The sequence below is a fragment of the Heptranchias perlo genome, chromosome 22, assembly GCF_035084215.1.
Source record: "Heptranchias perlo isolate sHepPer1 chromosome 22, sHepPer1.hap1, whole genome shotgun sequence".
Lineage (NCBI taxonomy): Eukaryota > Metazoa > Chordata > Chondrichthyes > Hexanchiformes > Hexanchidae > Heptranchias > Heptranchias perlo.
In genome coordinates this window covers 7,868,468-7,886,688 of record NC_090346.1, presented here as the reverse complement: position 1 = coordinate 7,886,688, position 18,221 = coordinate 7,868,468, and the positions used below count along the sequence as shown (strand labels likewise).

Below are 18,221 nucleotides of genomic sequence, written 5' to 3'. Positions count from 1 at the left end.
AAAAATCATTCAAATTCCAGCACGGGCCCCATTGACTCAACACAGTTAAAGTTCTTCCTCCTACTGATGTTTTGACTATGGAAAGTTTTTACAATCTCCACTTGACAAAGCTTTTCTTTGAACAGCTTTCGTGGCTGCAGTAATCACGGCACTGCCTTTTATTACAAACACCTTTTGTGCCCTGTGCTCCTAATTATTTATCAGTCTTCAAATATTAAAAAGTCTACAAAGGAGCTTTTGATGAAATATAAAACATCCTGCCTGGTTGTAGATCTGCCACTTTTAACCAGCTTGTTGGACTTTACTATTAGCCCTCCGCGAAAAAACTAACCACATGTGAAAAAATTGGTGAGTTGCTAAAATATAGTAATATGCAGCTCAGAATCTACACAAATCTTCATCTTCAAGAGATGTGCCCATTGAATCAGTCAGAAATATTAATTAACAGACAGAAAAACTTTAAACTTCCCGCAAGGCTTCCCCAATGCTCAGCTGGCTAAGTAGCTGAGCCGTACAGAGCATAGAAGTCTGAGGTTTGATCCATTGTCTGTGCTAAATTCGGATGAGAAGTTAAATCGAGGCTCGTCTGCCTTCTCAGGTGGACATAAACGATCCTATCGCACTATTCGAAGAAGAGCAGGGGAGTTCTCCCTGGTGTCCTGGCCAATATTTATTCCTCAACTAACATCACTAAAACAGTGTGGTCATTATCACATTGCTGTTTGTGGGATCTTGCTATGTGCAAATTGGCTGCCGCGTTTCCTACATTACAACAGTAACTACACTTCAGAAGTACTTCATTGGTTGTGAAGCGCTTTGTGATGTACTGAGATGGTGAAAAGGCGCTATATGAATGCAAGATCTTTCTTAAGTTCACCAACCTCAGCCAGAGGCACCAGGGCCACTAGATTTAGCTACCCTGCTCCTGTTTCAGGAAGAAGATCAGTCAGAGCTCCCGCTCTTAATTGCCCTCCATTGAGTCCAGCTTAAAGTGCGAATGTGTGGACATTGGGTGAAGATAGGATTGAGCTCTGCTGTGATGCCTCCTCTCCACCCCCATCCCAGCTGTCTTGGCTCACACTTGGGTGAGGTACCAGAAGGTGACTTCTGTCTGTGAGTTTAAAGCCTTCGGGAGAGGAGGATGGGGAAAAAAAACCTTGCTGCAAGTAAAATGCAGCTTTTCACTGTCACACTAAACCTTTCTGTTCCGTACAAAGGTTTAACAAGAATAAAAATAATTGCATTGCCTCAGCAAACGAAACTCTGCGTTAAGCTAGCTGCAAGCTCACTCTGCAGCTTCCTGTACCCTGGCCAGGCAGCCACAAGCTTCTACCCCTGCCGCAGTGTCATCATTCTGAGGTTTCTGCAGAAAAAATAAGTTCCCCAACATCCTTTCAACAGCTGCAACTTGTTCTCTGTAGAAGAAAGAAAGACTTGTATTTATATCGTGCCTTTCACAATCTCAGGAGGTCCCAAAGTGCTTTACAGCCAATGAAGTACTTTTGAAGTGTAGTCACTGTTGTAATGTAGGAAACACGGCAGCCAATTTGTGCACAGCAAGGTCCCACAAACAGCAATATGATAATGACCAGATAATCTGTTTTGTATGATGTTGGTTGAGGGATAAATATTGGACAGGACACTAGGGAGAACTCCCCTGCTCGTCTTCGAAATAGTGCCATGGAATCGTTTAAATCCACTTGAGAGGGCAGGCGGAGCCTCAGTTTAACATCTCATCCAAAAGACAGCGTCTTCGACAGTTAGCACTCCCTCAGTACTTCACTGGTAGTGTCAGCCTAGATGTTATGCTCAGGTTTCTAGAGTGGGACTTGAACCCACAAATTTTCTGAATCAAAGGCAAGACTGCTACCAATTGAGCCACGGCTGAAGTGGAACCTTCTCCACGTTCAGTTACTTTCTGTCTCACTGCTAACATTCCAACTGTGCCGACAGGAATGCCGTTCCTAATTTTAAACCCAAAGGCCCATCTGGGTCTCACGCAGAATCATGTTCATAGTAAGGATGGCCAAAAAAAAAGATTCAAGCATCATAGAATCTTCCAGACCAGCTACAGATGGCCTTCCAGCACTCACTTCGAGTTTATTTTCTGACCACTACAGATTAAAACTGACTGCAGCTTTCCTTTGCTGATGACTAATATCAGACATTTGGAAGAGGCTTTTATGCATTACGGCATTGATTCCTCAACTCGCTGACCAGAACCTAACAACAACAACTTGCATTTATACAGCGCCTTTAATGTAGTAAAACGTCCCAAGGTGCTGCATAGGAGTGTTATCAAACAAAATTTGACACCGATCCACATAAGGAGATATTAGGACAGGTGACCAAGAGCTTGGTCAAAGAGGTAGGTTTTAAGGAGCAACTTAAAGGAAGAGAGAGAGGTGGAGAGGCGGAGAGGATAAGGGAGGGAATTCCAGAGCTTAGGGACTAGGCAGCTGAAGGCTCGGCTGCCAATGGTGGAGTGATTAAAATCTGGGATGCGCAAGAGGCCAGAATTGGAGGAGTGCAGAGATCTCAGAGGGTTGTAGGGCTGGAGGAGGTTACAGAGATAGGGAGGGGTTAGGCCATGGAGGGACTTGCACACAAGGATGCAAATTTTAAATTCGAGGTGTTACTGGACCGGGAGCCAATGTAGGCCAGTGAGCACAGGGAGGTGATGGGTGAACGGGACATGGTGCGAGTTAGGATATGGGCAGCAGAGTTTTGGATGAGCTCAAGTTTACAGAGGTGAAGGGGAGCTGATAAAGAGTTGACTTTGCTCATGTCATCAGATTTGTTAGTGGTAGGTTGTGTTCTGACATATCACTGACCCTCTGGGATGAGCACTGTCAATGACTTGGCTGTGAACAACACATTAGGTGCCACTGTTATAATAATGATCTGCTCTAACATCTTGGCATTACGACATTTAGCGACTGTTTTGAAATAACTGGTAAACTCCACTTACGCAGACCTTTAAAATGACAGTGTTTTCAATGATGCCCAGAGTTGCTTCAAAATTATTTGATGACACAGTTACAACCCACAAATGCAGCGGTTGGCAGAAGCAACTCAGTGGTCAACTGCATAATAAAATCTTGTTGTAAAGATCTTGTGCTGTAATCAGCTGCCCAGATATCATGGTGTAGTTTGCTTTTTAATTGTTCCTGATTTAATGTTTAAACGGAGGAATTTAAGGGGAGCAGATGCAGGACGTCAACAGATTGCTGGATGCAAGTTCTTGTCTGTTTGCCTCCCCCAGGTGCTGTGGGGGTAATTTAACAGTTGCAATTCCAAGCTGAGCTTCCGATCCCATATCCTCCCCCATCACAAAGATCGCCTTCTCACACCTCTGTAACATCACCTACCCTCCACCCCTACCTCAGCCCATCTGCTGCTGAAATCCTCATCCATGCCATTGTCATCCCCAGACTCTCCTAATCCAATGCACTGCTGGCCGGCTTCCCTTCCTGTACACTCTGTAAAGTTCAGCTGATACAAAGAAACTCTGCTGCCCATTGTAAGAATAGGTGTACCAGGTATAATAGCCATAGGAAGCTTTTCTTAAAATAGAAAATATATACACACATATTAAAGACTAATTCTGCAGTAGTTGCAAAAGTCCAAGCTGGAGTATAGCAGACATTACCTCACTAACAGTATGTGAGACGATATAAGAAATATAGCCAGGTAGTTAGGAGAATGTAAGGGAGTAACCGGTTTGAATAGAGGTGGATATGGATGTACTGGAAGGAGATAAGAAAGGAAGGCTATAACTGATACTACAGTTTGCCATTAGTGAGTGCAGTGAACAAGAAACAGGTAGCAGTGCATAGATGCATTGAAGGGAGATTAACTAGACATGGGGAGGATCCATTGACATTATGGCATCACATTATAGGGTTAAATCATGTCCTCATAAAGATACAACACACTGGGCTCCTGAGGGACTTCAACCTAGTCTTGCTGAGGCTAGTGTGAGCAGTCAAGACGTCACCCATGCAGTATTTCTGATGAGTCCTTTGCACGTGAGTTACCATTGGTACCAGTCTCATGAGCACTGCATGTGAGGCATTGTGTTATATTATTGGTTTGATAAATAAAGAGTAACTAACCAGATATCTCAGTGTTTCCGTGTCCTTGAACTTGTATTAGAGGTAAAGAATGTATGACAATATCCTATAATACCTTCACATAAGGGGAATAGGGATATGTGGCAATATCCGATATTAACCCAACGCCCGTATCCTATCGCATACCAAGTCCTGCTTGCCCATCACCCCTGTCCTCCCTGACCTACATTGGCTTTGTTCCTCCAATGCCTCAAAATTAAAATTCTCATCCTCGTGTATAAATCTCTTCATGGCCTCACCTCTCCCTATTTCTGTAATCCTCCTCCAGCACTACAACTCTCCCACCCCCAAATTTATGTTCCTCTGAATCTAGCCTCTTGTGCAGTCTCCCTCTCTTCACCACTTATTGGTGGCCCCCTGTTCTGCTATTCCCCCCCCAGCCCACTTTGCCTCTCCACCTCTCCACCTCCCTCTCCTCCTTTAAGCCCTTCCTTAAGACCCATCTCTCTGACCAAACTTTTGGTCACCCCTCCTAATATCTCTTTCTTTGGCTCAGCATCAATGTTTCTTATTATGCCTTTGTGAAGCGCTTTGGGGTGTATTTCTACATTAAAGGCGCTATATAAATAAATGCAAGTTGCTGTTGTTGAATCCATGCTTGCAGCAGGGAGCCTTGTATACTGGCAGTGCAAATGGGAAATTCCGAAGCGAACTACCCATGATTTTCCAACCATTCACTTTAATAATCAGAAAATCTTGCAATGTGTGCCCGAATTTCTGATTTGTGTTGCTAGTTCGACATTAAATAATCCCCTCGGCACCAAACCTTAGCTACGTTGCCTCTAGGGAGATATGCAGCAAAAGCCAGGCACTTCTGCACTTGGAGTGACAGAACATTTAAGAACATAAGAAATAGGAGCAGGAGTAGGCCAATCGGCCCCTCGAGCCTGCTCCGCCATTCAATAAGATCATGGCTGATCTGGTCCTAACCTCAAATCTAAATTCATGTCCAATTTCCTGCCCGCTCCCCGTAACCCCTAATTCCCTTTACTTCTAGGAAACTGTCTATTTCTGTTTTAAATTTATTTAATGATGTAGCTTCCACAGCTTCCTGGGGCAGCAAATTCCACAGACCTACCACCCTCTGAGTGAAGAAGTTTCTCCTCATCTCAGTTTTGAAAGAGCAGCCCCTTATTCTAAGATTATGCCCCCTAGTTCTAGTTTCACCCATCCTTGGGAACATCCTTACCGCATCCACCCGATCAAGCCCCTTCACAATCTTATATGTTTCAATAAGATCGCCTCTCATTCTTCTGAACTCCAATGAGTAGAGTCCCAATCTACTCAACCTCTCCTCATATGTCCGCCCCCTCATCCCCGGGATTAACCGAGTGAACCTTCTTTGTACTGCCTCGAGAGCAAGTATGTCTTTTCTTAAGTATGGACACCAAAACTGTATGCAGTATTCCAGGTGCGGTCTCACTAATACCTTATATAACTGCAGCAATACCTCCCTGTTTTTATATTCTATCCCCCGAGCAATAAAAGCCAACATTCCGTTGGCCTTCTTGATCACCTGCTGCACCTGCATACTAACCTTTTGATTTTCTTGCACTAGGACCCCCAGATCCCTTTGTACTGCAGTACTTTCCAGTTTCTCGCCATTGAGATAATAACTTGCTCTCCGATTTTTCCTGCCAAAGTGCATAACCTCACATTTTCCAACATTGTATTGCATCTGCCAAATCTCCGCCCACTCACCCAGCCTGTCTATATCCCTTTAAGGGAGAGGGACCCTGGCTACCACTGTGGAGTCACTCATGTCTGCTTGTAGAATGCTTTTGGTAATGCACTGGGGGATTATCTACACTGTGTTGACTGGAGATGGTGAGTCCAACGCTTAAAAAAATGGGAGCCTCACCCCCCCTTCCCAATAAAATAATTCAGAAGTAGATTATCAGTGGAGCTTAGATGTGATCTCTGGTTGTCACTGCTTTAGACTTTAAGTTGTAAGCAACACCCTACCTTTGTAATATTGGATTTTATCCCCTCGCTCCGCACTGTTTTTTCATTTACTATATTAAATGAGTCTATCTAGCTAGTAGTTCATATCATTTGAAAACATCTAACTGGATGTGCCTCCCCAGATGTGAATATCGTGCTGTGATATTAGCAATCAAACACATTAATGTGTTCACGTGAAATTCTTTTGATGCGATTCTGACAAGATGTTATCCTTGAGCACAAAATCTAGGCTGACATTCCAGTGCAATACTGATGGAGTGCTGCACTGTCAGATGCGCCGTCTTTCGGATGAGACATTAAACCAAGACCCCACCTGCCCTCACAGGTGGACATAAAAGATCCCACGGCACTATTTCGAAGAAGAGCAGGGGAGTTCTCCCCGGTGTTCTGGGCCAATATTTATCCCTCAACCAACATCACTAAAACAGATGACCTGGTCATTATCTCATTGCTGTATGTGGGATCTTGCTGTACACAAATTGGCTGCTGCGTTTCTTGCATTGCAACAGTGACTATACTTCAAAAATTACTTCTTTGGCTGTAAAGCACTTTGGGATGTCCTGAGATCATGAAAGGCGCTATATAAATGCAAGTCTTTCTTTTTCTTTCTATATTTATTTTAAACAGGTTAGCTTCTCGATAATACTTAACAGCAAAGTGAAAAATTTCATACAAATGTGTGAACATGTTTAGGTGCTATTATAACCCAGCATGATTTAACCCCACATCCATAATACACTTTATGGGGGTCAATCTCGGCATATTAATTGATAATCATGTCTATTTATAGTTTGATACTGATGTTGTAACAAAACAAAAAGCTCAGGTTTCTGACAGGAGAAATGGAAGCCTGTGGATTTGCTCCTAGGATTTCTCACACAGCAATCTTCTGATCACTGCCAAGCCATTGAGAAAGAGTGGGAGGAAGCACGTCCAGATAGGCAGGTGAGGCGTCGCAAGCCACTGTGTGTACCTGCAACAGGCTGACATGCTTGGCAGATGTTAATTGTATGATTTAAATCAATGAGTGTTAATTGTATTCAGGTGGTGGGAATCAACTGGGGACTCTCTTGTATCCTTTTTATAGGAGAGCTTATCTAGGGTGTGGTGTGTGTGAAAGAGGAATCTCTGTGAATATAAAGCTGGGAAGCAACTATAGGCCAGGCTCTAGAGTTCTATCCTTCACCACATGACTATCCAATTTTAACAGCAGAGGCATATGAAGTAGGGATGCCAACCCTCCAGGAATTAAAAATTAATCTCCCAGGAGAAAAAAATCATAGGGGCATTAAAAGAAATGGTCTGCTTTTTTCATGTTCTTTGAACACTTTCATTTATTAGTTATAAAAATTTTTGAGATGGGGAAAGAAGGCTGTTCTACTGGGCTCTTTACTGTCTGTTGGAGGTGAGAGGTCATGTGATGAAACCTCCTGGAATATGTCCAACCAGAGTTGGCAACCCGAATATGAAGAGGTCAGCTGTGTGCTCTCTTGGTTATCAAATGGTGAATGGCCTTTGGAAAGATCTAAAGTGAGAGGTATGAAAGTAAAACACTTGCAACAAAAAAAATGGGGTGGGGAGAAAAAGAGAGAAAAGAAGGGACAGTCTGAAACCTTAAATGAACATGATCTGAACATGCCCAAACTACCTTCTATTTATTTGTTTTTGTGAAACAGCACTGCATGACCATACAAGCCTGGGCTAGAACTAATATTTCAGTAATTGTCTGAGCAATCCTTCAGCATGCCAGTGCCACTCAACAGGTCAGCAGCAAGCTGAACAACAGTCTGCTTCCAGGCAAGTCCCAACATCGCTGAAGGAAAAAATGTTGCAAATTTAACAATGGAATGTGCATTATAAAACCAGAGGGACGAGAGCTTAACGTAGAGGGGTTTGATGATGCTTCTTTGATGGGTTTCTTCCCCCTTTCAAATTGCTTTGAGGTGATTTTATTTCCATTTAAAAAAAATTTATACACCTTTGTATCAAAGTCGGTTTTCTCCTCTATGAAGAAAGTTCACCATAAATGCTTGAAAAGCAACATGGAATCTTTCGCCCTCCTCACCAGTAAAATTGCCAGGGGCTCATGTAAGGTTCCCTTTACCACAGCGTAAGTGCTATGGTTCTCTCTGCACTCAGTGAGATGAGATTCTGTCAAAGGGCAGCAGTGTTGTGGACTGAAAAAGGTAAAAGATTTAGGGTCTGAGCAACTGCTGAAATAAATCACACTGGACTAACAGAAAGTACAGTATGAGGATACAAACAGGGGACAAAGACTAAAAATCCAGTTTAGCACTGAGTGCCAAAGTGATCCTTAATCCGTGTGCATTTGATTCACTGAAGCCCTGTAATCCTTCTCTTGTGTTTTGCCCATCTGGATTTTACATCACTGCACAGGCTGTTCCAATGAATTTTAGCTAAACGCATACATTCCTAGGTCTGTGAATTATATTGGCTTCCTCCATAAGGCTCTTTTTGTTAGGACTTGTCAAATAGTCTCTAGTAATTGAACAGAGCAGGCTTTTGAAAATGTTGCAAGCTGCTGCACTACAGTATCTGACTCACCAATTTCAAGGCGCTTGAATTGACTAGTCAGTTACAATTTCATGATGGTATCTTTGATTAGTCATTACTGTTCTCAGTTACGTTGGGGTGTACAACATGTAGCCAATAAGCTCTATTTTTCAAATAGAGTGATCAAACAGCCTACAATGGATATGCTGGGATCAAGAGCTATCTTATGCTCAACATACGAAGGGAACAGATCTAGTGACAACGGATCTAAGTTATACATTTGCTCTGCCTAAGGAGACAAGTTACATTAAGACCTACTGTTATAAGTTTAGGTTCTTGCCTTAGCTATTTCCTTGGGTATTGTAGTGCTAGCAACTCCCGTAAGTGGTCTGAATGTCTTATGTTAGGGGACGTGCCCATAGTGCCCAACATCTAACTGTATGATAGTGTAACTCCTGGGTATAACAATAGTGAATTAGATATTAGTGTCTTTCGCTCATGAACATCTTCAATCTTTCCAAAGGCAGACTGAGAAAACACTTGGTAAGCCCAAGCCAGGCATGAAATTGTTAAGCTGTTTTATTTCACAACATGCGAAATTATGGACCAACCATTATAATCAGACTCACTTAGTTCAATCAATGCAGCTTGTTTCTGCGTGACAATACAAAATATCGAATACACTATGTAACACCACATCGGTGCATCGTCTTCCTTCACTTAAACAAAAGAACTCCTAACTAACCTCCTGTATTCTCTTTCTGAGCCTGGCCAAAGCTTGCCCTTGCAGCTTTCTGTTCAAAACCTGACTGACTTTGCAGTCTTTGCTGGACCTGACCTTCTTTGCAAGATTGTGTGTTAAAAAAAACCCCAACTGTTTGCCTGTGTCTCTGTCTCTCTATTTATCTCCTTTTGTTTGCAGCCAAAAGGGATCCCACACAATGGGTGTGACGTGTTTATCAGTTGCTGGAGTAAGCTAACATATTTCTTATTATTTACAGTGTATGGGGAAACAACATTAAAGCTGAATTCATTAACATTTCAACTACCTGCCTATTCCAACTACCTACCTCTTTTTCAACATGTGTGAATACACCATGCTTTTACAACACATTTAAACATTACACTTTTTCCAAATCCTTTCTGTGGAAACCCAAAAATTGTATTGGACATGAGTCTATTGCATTCTGGAGATGTGCAATTGCTGTTAAAATCATTGAAGTTGGTTATTAGTTGAGCTGAACACCATTTGTTTACAATTACTTTATTTCTGGTGAGCCAGAACTGATGCACGATCTGTGCTCATTTGTATATCAAATACTCACGGGTCCTGTCTTTATTCCAGGCGTGACAGCTGATTGGTTCGAGCAGGAAGCTGTGGTAGGACATGGCTGTTCTTCTGGAACTAAAGCAGATGGAGGGAATTAGCAGTGACTGGAGCCATGCACTGATACAGACACAGACACAGAGCGGCATGAAAGCATTGGTTATTGTAACAACTGTGGTGTGCATTGATGGGCTTTTCATAGCTTTAGATAACATACATTTATATCCAGCTTACAAAACACAAAAGTGTACATTCCATTTGCTACACACCCAAAGATGTGTCTCAGACATTTTTCAGAAGCTTTTGGTTACAAATATGTGACTTTTTTAAATCAACATTTACTCCTGGTTGTTCTACTTCTTCCCCCACCTTCCGTGACTCCTAAATGGGTACCCACTCCTCCGCCTGTGATGCCTTCAATCCATGATTCCGATGGGCCATGTGTGACTCTCCACAAGGCAGTGAACCCAAGAGAGCTCATCGTGTCTTTGGATGATGAATTCAAGGTGAACCCACTGCTGCAATGTGAATAACACTTCCGATCTTGTGGTATCGCACCTGAACAACCATCTTCGACCTTTATGTAGCATCTGAGCTGCTGTGCTACTGCACCTGTCAACCTAACCATTACCTCTGTATTTGCAGTTGTACCCTGTATTAGTCTCACCGCCAACAGGAGCTATCCTGAAAAATGTACTTTTATTTTAGAAGCTGCATTAGGCTTTTCATCGATACCAATTATTAATATTCATAGTTAGTTTGCATGGATAGATGAATAACGCACTGAATATTAACATTTCACTTTAACTTTTATATAGAATCATACAGGGCAGAAGGTCCTATTGTGCTTATGCCAGCTCTTTGAAAGAGCCATCAAATTAGACCCACTTCCCTGCTCTTGCCCCATAGCCCTGCAAATATATATATATATATGTATACATATATATATATTGTATATTTTTCTCACCATTTTTCTCCCTTCACAAGACTTTGACTTCTTGTGAGGGTATGGTCCAAGGAATGTCCTCTTATGCCCAAATGCCCATTCTTCATGTGAGAGCCTCAACAGCGAGTATTCAACCATGAGTTTGATCCTTTCCACACCCAATATAAGAGGTTACTGGATACTGATCCGGAATGGGGTTACTGACTGATTTCCCCCTCCCTAACCCAGCAGCACTGCAGCCGATTATAGCTGAGATCACTTAACTTGAATCTCGGAACCATCACAGCCTGTATGGCTCAGCTATTCACTGAAGAAACATGCCAAGTCATTGGGTTATCCCTAAATTCTGTACCGTAAAATGATCTCACTTTACAATACTTGGTATTATTTTAGAAGCCATTCCACCCTCTGGAACAGGTTGGGCTGACGGTATGGGAACTAAAAGCTCAGTTGGTTTGGATTCAAAATATCTAACCGATATCAGAGAAACAAACACATTCCACATTATTACTTCTCTCCAACAGAGACTGTAGGCCAGTTCTTTGATGCCAGCTGTACATGACCAATATAAGCCAAATTCCTCATTTTTCTCATTAAACAAAAAAGTTTTATGTAAACAATGGGATGGACCCTACACATTGAACTACATCAGTGCACAACTTGCAGAAATGGAATCAAATATTGCTCTGTGTTAATAGCATAACTTTTAATTAAGAAATAAGATGTAGCAGCTATCTTGATGGCTTCAACAGTGTTGGATGGTTGACTGAAGGTTTGAGTTAGAATTCCAGTCTTGAATTCCAAGGCTTCTTCGATAGAACCTCCCAAACCCATAGGAATATAGGAACATAGGAACAGGAGTAGGCCCTTCAGCCCCTCTTGCCTGCTCCGCCATTTGATAAGATCATGGCTGATCTGTGATCTAACTCCATATACCTGCCTTTGGCCCATATCCCTTAATACCTTTGGTTGCCAAAAAGCTATCTATCTCCGATTTAAATTTAGCAATTGAGCTAGTATCAATTGCCGTTTGCGGAAGGGAGTTCCAAACTCCTACCACCCTTTGTGTGTAGAAATGTTTTCTAATCTCACTCCTGAAAGGTCTGGCTCTAATTTTTAGACTGTGCCCCCTACTCCTAAAATCCCCAACCAGCGGAAATAGTTTCTTCCTATCCACCCTATCTGTTCCCCTTAATATCTTATAAACTTCGATCAGATCACCCCTTAACCTTCTAAACTACAAAGAATACAACCCCAATTTGTGTAATCTCTCCTCGTAACTTAACCCTTGAACTCCGGGTATCATTCTAGTAAACCTACGCTGCACTCCCTCCAAGGCCAATATGTCCTTCCGAAGGTGCGGTGCCCAGAGCTGCTCACAGTACTCCAGGTGCGGTCTAACCAGGATTTTGTATAGCTGCAGCATAACTTCTGCCCCCTTGTACTCTAGTCCTCTAGATATGAAGGCCAGCATTCCATTAGCCTTATTGATTATTTTCTGCACTTGTTCATGACACTTCAATGATCTATGTACTTGAATCCCTAGGTCCCTTTGGACATCTACTGTTTTTAACTTTTTACCATTTAGAAAGTACCCTGTTCTATCCTTTTTTGATCCAAAGTGGATGACCTCACATTTGTCTACACTGAATTCCATTTGCCGTAGTTTTGCCCATTCACCTAATCTATCAATATCGCTTTGTAATTTTATGTTTTCATCTACACTGCTTACAATACCACCAATCTTTGTGTCATCGGCAAACTTAGATATGATACTTTCTATGCCTTCATCTAAGTCGTTAATAAATATTGTGAATAATTGAGGCCTCAAGACAGATCCCTGTGGGACTTCACTAGTCACATCCTGCCAATGTGAGTACTTACCCATTATCCCTACTCTCTGTCACCTTTCGCTCAGCCAATTTCCTAACCAAGTCCGTACTTTTCCCTTGATTCCATGGGCTTCTATCTTAGCTAACACTCTCTTATGTGGGACCTTTTCAAATGCCTTCTGGAAGTCCATATAAATAACATCCATTGACATTCCCCTGTCCACTACTTTAGTTCTCTCTTCAAAAAATTCAATCAAGTTTGTCAGGCACGACCTACCTTTTACAAATCCATGCTGGCTCTCTCTGATTAACTGAAAATTCTTGAGGTGTTCAGTCACCCTATCTTTAATTATAGACTCCAGCATTTTCCCTACAACAGATGTTAGGCTAACTGGTCTATAATTCCCCGGTTTCCTTTCTTAAAAAGCAGAGTGACATGTGCAATTTTCCAATCTAGAGGGCCAGTTCCTGAATCTAGAGAACTTTGAAAGATTATAGTTAGGGCATCTGCAATGTGCTCACCTACTTCCTTTAAAACCCATGATCTCCACCACCTAGAAGGACAAGGGCAGAAGGTACATGGGAACGCCATCACCTCTAAGTTCCCCTCCAAGTCACACATCATCCTGACTTGGACATTTATCGTTGTTCCTTCATTGTCGCTGGGTCTAAATCCTGGAACTCCCTACCTAACAACAATGTGGGAGCACCTTCACCACACAGACTGGAGTGGTTCAAGAAAGTGGCTCACCACCACCTTTTCAAGGGGCAACTGGGGATGGGCATTAAATGCTGGCCCTGCTAGTGAAGCCTCTGTCCCAAGAATGAATTAAAAAGATACACACTCTGGCTTGTCCCTATGAACTGAGATGTATCCATTAGCTTAGGGGAAAGGGGAGAAACTATCTCGCAGAGTGGCTCCGAGGGCCTCTCACAGCACTTTTAAGCATTACTTGGAATGGTGGACAAGGAAGAACATTGAGAGTGTTGATAGGCATGTTGATGGGACCTTTCACCGTCCTAACAAGGAAAGTGAGCATGGGAAGCAGGGAAAGACTACAGCCTCCGAAACTCAGACACAAATAACTATTGAAGATAAGTTGAGATTTGATTTCCCATTGTAGTATCTGCTTGGAAAGAAAGTCTAGAAAAACAGATTTTGTTTTTTTAAATTATGGCTGGAAGTAATGATCAGATCATTGCGACAGGTTACAGTATTGTTTAAATCTGTCTCCTCAAAACATCAGATGTCAATGTCCTTAGGGAGCTAAAAATAATTCCCATCAGAATTAGATGATGCCCAGACTTGCGTCTCAATTAACTGATTGCACTCGTTAACCATTAGACTTTTTATTGTCAATAGACGAATGGCAATGCTGGATCTAGGCTCGTGACATCAGGAACATCAGAATTACAGCTGGACTGACTGACTGTGTACCCATTGCCCACAGATGCACAGAACGCAGATGCTGAAGTTTTGTGTAAGGAAGACAGTGGGTGGAAACTCACCCAGCTACGTGTTTCTTACCAATAATGCACCTGTAAGAGCCTCTAATGGTGGGCACCCAAACAACCTGCCAGTAATACCAGAACCTACAAGCCAGGATAGACCTTAGAGGACCACTACTGGTAATGATGTCTGAAGTAAACCTTGAATGCTGCAAATTCTGAAATAAAACTAGTAAATGCTAGAAATGCACAGCAGGCCAATCAGGGTCTGAAGGAGAAAGACTATTTAATATCTTGAGTGTGATCTGAATCAGGACAACTGTGTGTTCTGACGGATTGCACCAGAAGCTTTAACTCATCTTTCCCTTTCAGATGCAGATCAGCCTGCTGCATATTTCCACCATTTTTTGACCTCAGGATATCCCAAATCACACTACAGCTAATGAAGTACTTTTGAAGTGTAATCACCGTTGAACCAATTTGCGCACAGCAAGCTCCCACAAACAGCAATGTGATAATGATCAGATTGTCTGTTTTAGTGATGTTAGTTGAGGGATAAATATTGGTCAGAAAACCAGGGAGAACTCCCCTGTTCTTCTTTGAAATAGTTCCACGGGATCTTTTATATCCACCTGAAAGGGCAGCCAGGTCCTTGGTTTAACATATCATATGAAAGACTGCACCTCTGACAGTGCAGCACCACCCTTAGTACTGGACTGGAGTGTCAGCCTAGATTTTGTGCTCAGGTTTCTGGAATGGGACCTGAACGCACAACCTTCTGATTCAGAGGCAAGAGTGCTACCAAGTGAGCCAAGGCCTAAGGCTGACAAGGTTATACTTTGGAATCAGTTAAATAGTTACTTCAACTTGTAGCTGTTTGTCTGGATTCCAGTCGAGTAATTTGCAAATGGTGTAATGTAAATCCAAATGTTATACTGTAGCATATATAAAATGTTGAACAGAAACAGACAGCGGGAACAGAAGGTTCCTTCACTGACTAATACTTTCCACTTACACAACCCACTGCTGACCACAGCAGCCATTTCTATAACATCCTGTAGCAATACATCACTCCTTACTCCTTCATCACTCCAATCTTACACCACATTTTCCAAAGAAATCCTATCCAGGTTCACAGTGCTGGTTAATCATCCTTTCCTAATGCTCTATGCTAGAGCAAATAGGAACCTACAGTGTACTAAAACTCCGATTTCCATCGTCCAAAAGATGAGTTTAAATAAAATGACTGCAACCGTAAATATTCTAAGGTAAAATTACACAATCATGGAAGATTTCACTGCATTACTTAAACACACAAATTGGCAGCTAGAGCTGATATTTCCTTCAGCACACAAACAGTTAAGATATATACATATTTCTCAGGTGCTTGAGAGCAGCATATTGAACAGAACAAATAAAAAAAATAGTTTCTCCTCTGGATCGGAGGATTGAAGTTTTTTGGCCCGCCTTAGAATTCTAGGGTTGCTACGGGACACTATGCTGTTTGAAGTGACACATTATGGAGGAGATATTAAATTAAAGTGCTGCCTCCCTTCTGATCTGATTCCTATAATACTAACCATACAGAGAGCTCCTATAAATTGGCTATATTCTCCCTCATGATATACTGTTTTCCCAGACACAGTGGACAAGATGTTGCTTCCACTGAGATAATTTGGGGTGGTTTCTCAGGACAAATTACAGCTTTAGTTTAAACAGTTAAAAACACCCATTACAAGCTCAGCCCTATCAGTCAGTACCAAAAGGCTTCACTGAAAGAAACTTTTACAAAAACAAGACCCTTTTTCTAAAAGGAAAGGTCCGAAATATTGAACTTACCTGCAAACAATGGAAGTTTTATAATTTTTTTGGGAAGTTGTTGCTTCAGCTCATGGACTCTGTTCCGTCAACATGAACGCCAGTGCAGTTAGAGGGAAAAAAAGGGCTGAGAGCCTGATTGACTGAGAACCTTCTCCTACTTCCCCTTCCTCTCAGAGAGATCCGACCACTTCCTGATGTGGGCGGCTGACTCTTTCAACAGCTGCCTTCACAAAGTGCTCTAACTGCAGCACAGGGTTATGCGAGTCCACCCTCCCACCCTCCCTGCTTCAAACAATGGCAATAGCCACTCTTAGGAGACTTGGGCTGGAGACCAGCTGTAGCAAACTGATTAACCCTCTGTGGACCACATTTTTGAGCCAAACTAAAATGGAAATAAGATTCTGCTATTATTTAGCGAATACCGTGAATCTTAAAAGTCCTTTTGGTACTATATATTTCTGCTGTTCCGTAGAATCTCACAGCACTAGAAGGAGGCCATTCGGCCCATCATGCATGTGCCTGCTCTTTGAAAGAGCTATCCAATTAGTCCCGCTCCCCTGCTCTTTCCATAGATTCATATAATCTTACAGCACAGAGGGAGGCCATTCAGCCCATCGTGCCTATGCCGGCTCTTTGAAAGAACTAGCCAATTAGTCCCACTCCCCTTCTTTCTATAGAATCATACAGCACAGAGGGAGGCCATTCACACAGAAGGAGTGAGGTTCCCTGGGTAGATGCACCAGTTGGTTTGTACTCGGGTATATGCATCAGGAGGCAAATCTAATCCATGGTCTGTGCTTAGTTCGCTGATCTCAATCAGGCACGGGTGGAGTGCTTCACTGTCTCTGGACTAGGGAGGAGTGGGGATGGGGGCGGGGGGGGAGTAAGAGTTCTCAGTCCTGAGTGTTATCCAGTGATCCCTTCTTAAAAGTGAATGGGCAGTTGTTGGTTGAGGAGAGGAATGGGCTCAACTGTAATGCCCTGCATGGCCCAATTCTGTCAATGCTCACTGGGCAACAAACTTGAAGACTGTAGGTGCTTCCCCTATTGTCAGCCATGGCTCAGTTGGTAGCACTCTCAGAGAATTACATAGATTACATCTTGCCTCTGTGGCGGAAGGTTGTGGGTTCAAGTTCCACTCCAGACACAAAATCTAAGCTGACACTCCAGGGCAGTGCTGAGGGAGTGCTGCACTGTCAGAGGTGCCGTCTTTCGGATGAGATGTTAAACTGAGGTGGACGTAAAAGATCCCACTGCGCTATTTCAAAGAAGGGCAAGGGAGTTCTCCTGGGGCCTTGGCCAATATTTATCCCTCAACCAACATCGCTAAAAGAGATTATCACATTGTTGTTTGTGGGACCTTGCTGTGTGCAAATTGGCTGCTGAGTTTCCTACATTACAACAATGATTACACTTCAAAAGTACTTCATTGGTTGTAATGTGCTTTGGGATGTCCTGAGGTCGTGAAAGGCGCTATATAAATGCAAGACTTTCTTTTCTTGTAGAAAAAGAGAGAATATTGAAAAGAAAATCTGAATGTTAGGTGATTAAAAAACATTCACACAATCTCAAAGCTGCAGAGGACATTTAGTGAGGTCTTTAATCTGCAACTTCTCATTTTCAAAGCTGTCACATGACACACAGTAACTTTCACGTCACGAATGTCCAAAAGGAACGTTACAGGAGATCAGAGCAGTCCAAGCAGGAAACTGGAGAGAAGTTATAGGAGGCAACTGAAGGTGCAGTTGAAGATGTATTTTGAAGATGGGGAGAGAGTTGGCCAGGTGGAGGGGTTTCAGAAGAGAGATCCAGAGTGCAGTGGCTGAGAGCTGTGCTACAGATGCTGGAGTGGAGAGGGGATGGGGGGTGGTGGGGGGGGGGAGAGGGTGCTCAGTCGTCAGTAGACTTCAGGGTGTATGCTGGGATTTATGGCTGAATAAGATTGCAGAGGTGGGACAAAGGCTGTGGAGGGATTTGAAAATGAGAACAAGGATTTTATAGTCAATGTCCTTTGGAGATGGGGAACCAATGGAAGTCAGCGAGGACAGTTGTGGAGGATAGCATACGAATGGCAACATTTTGAATGAATTGGAAATTATGTACGGTAGAGCTCGGGATGCTAGTGAGATGTCAAACCACGAAGCAATGAATGTGGGTTTCAGCTGCAGTGAAGGTGCGATTGATCACATCGCCCATCCCATCACACCGCCCGCCCGATCGCACCGCCCGCC

General features: G+C 42.7%; 1 protein-coding gene across 1 annotated transcript in view; it reads right to left on the bottom strand.

Annotated features, from left to right (window-relative positions):
• The window catches only part of LOC137340449 (actin-related protein 2/3 complex subunit 1B-A-like), a 39,109-nt gene extending 22,955 nt beyond the window's left edge, over positions 1-16,154 (bottom strand). The window contains exons 1-2 of the mRNA XM_068002888.1: positions 16,009-16,154; positions 9,941-10,020 (exon numbers count right to left, since the gene is read on the bottom strand). Of these exons, the coding sequence (XP_067858989.1) occupies positions 9,941-10,004 (64 nt within the window). The 5' untranslated portion in view covers positions 10,005-10,020; positions 16,009-16,154. The remainder of the gene's footprint in view (positions 1-9,940; positions 10,021-16,008) is intronic.
• Between the last annotated feature and the right edge of the window lie 2,067 nt (positions 16,155-18,221).